This window comes from Triticum dicoccoides, chromosome 6B (genome assembly GCF_002162155.2).
Source record: "Triticum dicoccoides isolate Atlit2015 ecotype Zavitan chromosome 6B, WEW_v2.0, whole genome shotgun sequence".
Taxonomy (NCBI): Eukaryota; Viridiplantae; Streptophyta; class Magnoliopsida; order Poales; family Poaceae; genus Triticum; species Triticum dicoccoides.
The window spans coordinates 509,801,690-509,809,427 of record NC_041391.1 but is presented as its reverse complement, the minus strand read 5'-3'; the positions used below and the strand labels follow the sequence as shown (position 1 = coordinate 509,809,427).

At 47.2% G+C, this 7,738-nt stretch overlaps 1 protein-coding gene across 1 annotated transcript; it reads right to left on the bottom strand.

Moving 5' to 3' along the window:
* Positions 1 to 219: 219 nt before the first annotated feature.
* On the bottom strand, positions 220 to 2,232 carry LOC119325970 (protein DETOXIFICATION 49-like). Its single transcript, XM_037599689.1, has one exon. It carries the CDS (start codon positions 2,075 to 2,077, stop codon positions 359 to 361), a length of 1,719 nt encoding a protein of 572 aa, XP_037455586.1. The 5' UTR covers positions 2,078 to 2,232; the 3' UTR covers positions 220 to 358.
* Between the last annotated feature and the right edge of the window lie 5,506 nt (positions 2,233 to 7,738).

The following is a 7,738-nucleotide window of genomic DNA, read 5'->3' as shown; positions in this document are numbered from 1 at the left end:
GTCATACACTATGCATTAATTAAAGTTGAACGACACATTGTTTATTGTAGTTCGTCAGCGATTCAAATCATGGGGTGGCTGCAACTGCAACCACAAATTCTACCCAGCCATGCTCACTTTGATGCTGCTAAAGTAATGTGAGGGGGTCTGTTTTGTCGAAGAAAAGATAACTTTCATATTCCAAGCGAATCCTTTCACTTCTGTAATACTACACCGATACATCAGAAGATTAAAAACCTCTGTACAGATTACCAATGGGTAACAAAAATTGTCACTCTGTCAGCCTCCGATTCCTCTCCCGCCAAAAGTATGAAGGAAAAAAAAAGAGTTGTCCGAAATCGTAAATAGGCCGTAGCTGTCAGCACTGATCGTTTGGTTGCTCGATGACAACATCGATAAGCAGCCCGTAGTTCTCATCGCCGCCGCCGGCCGCGACTCTCACGATGTGAATGCCTTTGCCGCTGCTCGGTTTTGTGTCCACTGCCACCGTTACCGCGCCTGCTCCGGTGAGCTGCTGCGCGCGCTTGGCCTCCGCAGCCCAATCCGTCCGCCCGATGGCCAGCAGCATGCGCACCATGCAGGCGGCCTGCGCCGCGAGGAGGCCGAGCCACAGGCCCTGGAAGTCATAGTGGTACCAGAACGCGAGGACGAGCGCCACCGGCGCGCCGACGAGGTAGAACGACCGGAGGTTGATGCTGGCGGCGTCCTTGGGCCGCGCGCTGCCCCGCAGCACGCCGCACCCCGCCGTCTGCGGACAGTTGCCGAGCTCGCATGCTCCCAGGATCGGCAGCACGGACGCGGTGAGCGTGATGATCGCTGGGTCCGCCGTGAACATGGCAGCCCACGAGCCCCGCACCAGGTACGCGAACGCCGACGCCGCGCCGCCGAACGCGAACCCGAGCATGAGACCCACCGTGGCGGCACGGCCCGCGCGCTCGGCACGGTTTGCGCCGAGTTCGTTGCTGACGCGAGTGGAGACGCCGAAGCCAAGCGAGGAAGGGAAGATGTAGATGAGTGATGTCGTCTGGATCAAGATTCCCATGGAGGCCACAGTGGCCTGTGGGTTGGCGAGCAGGCCGCACAGGAGGATCATGATCTCGTACCACCACCACTCCAGGCAGACGCTGACGCAGCTCGGCAGGGCGAGGCTTACGAGCTCTCCCCAGCCACGGAAGCTCTCGGCCGAGAACGCAAAGCCGCCGGTGCGCTTGTGCACTCCCTTGTACAATACGTAACCAAGGAGTAGGAGGAGAAAGTTTAGATTGGCGAGCACAGATGCCAATGCCACCCCCCTGATGCCATGTCCCAGGACGGAGACGAGCACGTAGTTGATGGGCAGGTGGAGTGCAATGGCGAGCGCGGCGCACACGGTGAGCGGCAGGTTGATGGATTGCGTCCGGAGGTAGATGCGGACGGGGTGGAGGAACGCCTGGAGGAGGAGGTCCGGCAAGGAGGCAAGAATGTAGGTCTCAGCGACCGCTGCGATGCCGACGTCCTGGCCGCAGAGCAAAAGCAGAGGTCGCATATGCATCCACAGCCCGCCGATGGGAACAGCGGCCGCGACGAGCAGCAGCACGGTGCGCTGCATGGTGACACCGAGGAGCTCGTAATGGCCTGCGCCGAAGGCCTGCCCACAGATGGGCTCCATACCCATGGCGAGGCCAGATAGCACGGAGTAGCCGGTGATGTTGGCGAAGCCGATGGCGAGTGACCCGCCGGCGAGTGCCAGGCCCCCGAGGCGGCCGAGGAAGAGCATCGAAATCATGGACCGGAGGTAGAGCAGCAGCCCCGTGAGGATCATGGGCATCGCGAGGCCCAGTATGGACCGCGCCTCCTCCCCAGCCGCGGCGGCCGACATCGACGGCAGCATGGGAAATGCCAAGGACAAAGAAACGGACCAGGCTTCCTTTACCGCTGTGGCAAGCCGACCTGGCGGCTTGCAAGTGAGCACCGGCGGCAGCTCCTCCATGGGCACGACCACCTCAGCCTTGGGGAGCAAAGAGGCCGTGATGCCATCGCCCGCATGCTCACCATGTCGGTACGACACGGTGACCGTGGAGCCGGAGCAGGGCGACATGGCCTCCGCGAAACAGAGGAGCTAACTGCCTGCTGGCCCGAGCTCAGGAGGGAGAGGGACGTCTCGGGGTCCGCCCGGTTGATTGCTGGATTGACTCCGTTCCGTCTGCCACGAGACAAGCCGCTGTCTCCGGCGCCGAGGCGAAGGAATCGTTGGCAGAAGAAACAGATTCGTGCTTGGTTGGTGAGAGCGGTGCAAGGGGATGCGCGCGCGAGGGAGGGCTTATATAGGCAGCCGGTGGAAGGAAGGTGAGCGAGCTAGGCAAAATTGGGCATGGAGCCATGGACCGCACGCAAGCGGGATTGCTCTCTTGGGTCGTTCCCGTCACGTCCGGTTTTTGGATGGGCCTTGTCTTCGGCCGCGGTGACGACTTGGAATTTTCAGCTTTGCCTTTCCAGCTACGGGACATGCCAGTGTTCAACAACAGCAGGTTAGATCCAGGAGCCCCTTTCCCCCTCACCGTCTTTCTTTTCAGCCATTCCGCACGATGCAATTTCGGTTCCTTTAAGAAAAAAACTGATTCCAATTCATTCTTAAAACTTCTTTTTTTCCCCGACGTGTGATGAACTATTTTTTACTATAATACATACGCAGACGCTCATATATACGAGCATATGCTCATCACATTTTGGAACACACGCATACTTAACACCTATGAACACATCCGAGAGACTGAGCCGACACATCGTTTTGAGATTGACTAAGTCATCACAAACGCCTCCGTAGTCGACGGGACATCTCCTCCCTCGGAACAAATATCGTCGGAATGACTGGAATAAATATACAAGCACCAACGCCAAGTCTAAGACTTAAACTTTGATGGGCTGGTTCCACCATAACAACATAACCATCTGAGCTAGACTCACTTCGCACGTGTGCTGAACCGCTGATAGTGTGTGAAGTTGTACTGCTTCTATATTACCACCGCGTAGGAATTAGTAGTACTGTTTGATCTTTATCAAAAGGAGAATGGGAGGGTAGCTAGGGGGAGGCGTCGATCGTTAGTGGGGTTTGTTGGTGCGTGACGAGCTACTCGGCTATAGTTAGTGCTCCAAGGGTGGGCGGCAATTTTCGGCCGCCCGGGCTCGGACGATCTGACTCGGGGCGTGTGCGAGGATAGACATGGATTGCACCTTGATTCCCATGACCAAATCGTCATGTTTGACGTATCAACGGGGTTTAATTTGCTTGATCGAAGCGGTGACAGAAATCACGAATGTGGTTGTGGGCTCCTGGCTCACTGGAACACAAGATCTGCTTCGTAGGAATTTCGTGAGAAGAGATAGAATATTGGGATCCGGATCGTTCATATGGCTCGAAACTGTCAGGAATATATGCATGACATATCAACCACACTTCCGTTTTCTATGGTTGTTCATGCGTTGACATTTGACAAAATGGACGGTAGTAGAGCTTTACAGAGTTCAGTTGTTCCATGAGTTCACCACTTGCCACGGTAGCACGCACCACAACCTTTTTTCTTGCGAAAACAGTACAACCCTTTCCATTGTACTTAGAGCTCCCTGAGATGGCACCAGCCTAACAAAACTGCCATTTGGCTAAACTTTTTTTTTTTGAGAATCGGCTAAACTAATTAAGTAGTACTAGTAGATTTCATGTGTGAAGTGGCGGAGCTACACCCATTTGTAGGGCGGGCCAGGTCTAATCTTTCTATACAAAATCTCATCTTCAAGGCCCAATTTAATGATTGGACGGGCCAAAGGCCCAGTCAGGCCTTCACGAAGGTCTGTTTCTGCCCATGTGACCATCTATCTCTATTTTTTTTAGAGAAACCGCATACACACGCTTATAACATATGTATATGTAGGGTGAATAAACCTCCAAAAACACATCCCTCTATCCACCAGAAGCATGATGGCTAGCATTTACACCTTATAAATTATTATTTTTATCATTTATCTACTCAAAGACGAGTAGGAATTAACCTTAGGTATGTTGATACGTCTCCAAGGTATCTATAATTTATAAAGTATGCACGCTATATTTACATCGATATATATGGTTTTGGTGCACTTTTGTATTACTTTTATAGAATAACTTATTAATCTCCTTCCCAGTGTCAGTTCCCGTTTTTTCCATGTTTCTCGTTTTGTAGAAAATACATATCTACGAAGGTCCAAACACGGCCAAAAATTTCGACAATCTTTTATGGAATATATGTGATTTTTGGGAGAAAGAGTCAACACAAAATAGTGCTCGAGGATCCCCAAAGTCCAGGGGCGCGGTCTAACCCCCGACAGCGCCAGGCAAGCTTATGGGCATCCCTTAAGTCGCTTGGTTCGCTACAAGAAATCTAATTTCCGGATAAAAATCCCCTCAAAATTTCAGCCCGATCGGAGTTACGGATCTTCGGCCGTAAAAAACAGTGAAAGGCCAAAAAACATAAGTGAAAATAGAGAAGAAAAGACATAGATCTAATCTAGGGGAGAGCTCCCTCTCTCCCGGAGGGACAAGGAATAAGAAGAAGGAGGGGGGGGGGGGCTTCCCCCTCCTCTCTGATGCCGCCGGGGACATCTCCATCATCACCATCACCACCAAATTCTCCTTAGTTCTCATGGTGATGTGTGAGTAGTTCATCCTCGAGGCTGAGGGTATGTACTAGTAGCTATATGTTTGATCTCTCTCTCTCTCTCTCTCTCATGTTCTTGATGGACTTGATCTTCATTGTATCATGAGCTTTATTAATAAAGTTGGATCATATGATGTTCACCTCCCTCTCTTTTTTTCATGGTGAATTGAGTCTTGCTCTTTGAAGTTTCTTTATGTTGGATTGTATACTTTGGATTTGAGATCACTTGATGCATGTCTCGAGGATTAACTTGCGGATACCCGTGGAGACATTGGGGTACTCTCAGAATAAATGTTGAACGATACGTATCATATGGTGTTGGCATAGTACGATCTCTAGGCCTATTCGTGACACTTTGGAAGTGGTTCAATAGATTGATTGAAACACAACTTTGAGGTGGTTTGCTACCTATGCAATCCTAGTTTCTCTGATAGAATAGAAACTTTGGAGTGATCCTTGGTTACACTTTGAGGAATTATCATGTGGTTTAATTATGTTAATGATGTTGGGAGTTGACATGAGCGAAAGTATGAACCCTAGACCTTGTTTCCAGCATTGGAATACCGTTTTTACTCACTTTTGCTACTTGCGACCTTACTATTTTTATTTATTTAGATTATAAATTATATTTGTACCAAAGTATGTTAGAATTCCAATCATAAGAACATGTGATCCAACTACGGAAAGTATGTTAGCGTACGCCTCTCCCTCATTGCAGATAATAAGTATCACATATGTCATATTCAATTGACTATGGACAACGTTTCTCATTGTTCTACAAAAGCTCTCTACTAAACCAATTCTTATCCCGCAAAGTAATTCTAGTTTTATGCTCGTAAAGTTGTTTATTACTTGTTCTTAGGTAAAGCAAACATTAATGTGCGTAGAGCTGTATCAGTGGTCTATAGAACTTGAAGATAATATAAATTCTACCGCTAGCTTCTTGCTGGGTTCGACACTCTTACTTATCGAAAAAGGCTACAAACGATCCCTTATACTTGTGAGTTATCACGCCACCACTTGAACCATCACTCCACGGCGACCCTCCTGGACACCCTCTCCGAACCCAGAGCCCACGGCATGGGCGACTTTGCCATAGACCAAATCTCAGCGCCGTCGTCATCGTTGCTCGAGTGAACTCCGTCGTCCATTTAGTCGTGCACCATGTCCAACTATTTTCCCATGCTCCGGTTGATCTTCCTGACCATTTGATCCACCTAATTTCACCCAAACTCAAGCACCCCGCCGAGCCCGAGACACCCACAACCCGGGCGAGCCTCCTGACGCCGACTCCATTGTCCCCGGCCCTAGCCAGGACCACCATCGACCTCCCCTAGCCATGCCGCGTCTAGCCAAGCCCGTCGCCGCGTAGGAAACCCCATAGAATGCCACCCCGGCGACCTCCTGAGCCATGCGCCATTGTCCCTGAGTTTTGCAACGAGTTTCCGGTGACCTAGCCACCATGGTGAGCCTCTGATCTAATTTGGACCGTCCGATCTAGATCCAACGCGTTGTTTTAATAACTCTTTTATTAAAGAAATCAAATCGGTATCGACCAGTAGGAAACTGCCACGTGGCAACCTTATCCAAACATTATCGAGAACAAATTCGTTTAACTAAAATGAAATGTAGTTTTGTAGAAAAGCCTCTGGAATGATAAACTATCATAACTAATTATCCACACGTCCAAATTGAGTGATTCTTTTTGCATACAAAACGTTAGGAAATGTAGTTTGAGAATAATTTTGGAAAAAGTAAATTTGAAAATTTGAAAACTGATTTTCAAACATAATAGTTTAAATACCAAATATGGCATAACTTTTAATCTACAAATCCAAATTAGGTGATTATTTTTGCATTTTGCAGCTAGTGAAATGTAGTTTCAATTTGTCTACTGCTGGTAAAAAATATAAAAATATATAAAATAGTTTCTGCACAGAAACATAGAAAACCTAATTCCACATTTAATTGAATTCCTTTAATGAAATAAAATTTGAAAATAAATCAAATTCAATTGAATTAAATTCTAGACTTAATTGTGACATATGAGAACATTAACTAAAATATTTTGAATCATGGTTTCATTTAAAAAGAAATTAAATGAATAAACCCTAATTATTTTATAAAAGAAAATGGTAGAGTAGTTAATGGTTTATTCAAACTTAATGATTAAATCATAATGACCAGAAATAAATGAACTTCAAATCTGAAAGTCTAAAGTCAAATCTAAAATTCAAATCAAGTTGCGTTAATGTTTAATTCATTTAGAGTTTCAAAAATACTAAACTGGGTTGTGAGGTTGAACCTATTAGAATTTGAACCTAGATAGCTAACCCTAGTTGACTATTATAATGAAGTTAATTAATCAACAAGACCCTAAACACAATTTGGAAGATCAAGTTGAATGAAACCTAACCTAGCAACCCATACTAATGATGTGTGAATTATGCTTTTGCATTCATGCAAGTTTTCCCTTTGCATGAATTGAAGGCTTATGATTGCTATGGGTTGTATCTTTTGTCAACATTAGATTACAAGGAGTGATACCCATGTGACCGTGGGGAGTGCACCAGTGTCAGCAAAAACCAAGGTAAGTTCCACTTTGATCATGTTAGCCAATATTTTATTTGCATTGTGGTTTCGCCATGTTAGGTGTGTGAGTCTAGGATGCTAAATTCTGTACAACCCAGTAGTTGATAACTTAGGTCGAAACTTACCCTGACCTTGTTACGATCGAGTAGATGCTTAGCTGCTATGAGGTGGATTGGGAAACATCAACTATTATTCCACCATACAACCTCATGGTTGTCTACTTAACTACAACTTAATTAATGAATCAATTTGGGTGGGCTGGCTTTGATTGGGTCATCGGAGTGTACGTAGTCTTAGGTGGGGAATGCCACCCAGGTATCAAAGGGATTGTACAGGTTCAAAGTTGTGTAGCTTCCATCTGTAGTTGTGGGAACCACCTGGGTAGACTAGCAGATGTAGGTGTGTAGATTGGATGGGATCTCCAGTTTCTGAGGGGGCTACCACTTCCTAAAAGTCCCGACTTGATATACCTAGCTACT

Bases quoted from the DNA above. Each gene is read 5' to 3' on its own strand.
- LOC119325970 (XM_037599689.1), bottom strand. From the start codon at position 2,077: ATGTCGCCCTGCTCCGGCTCCACGGTCACCGTGTCGTACCGACATGGT.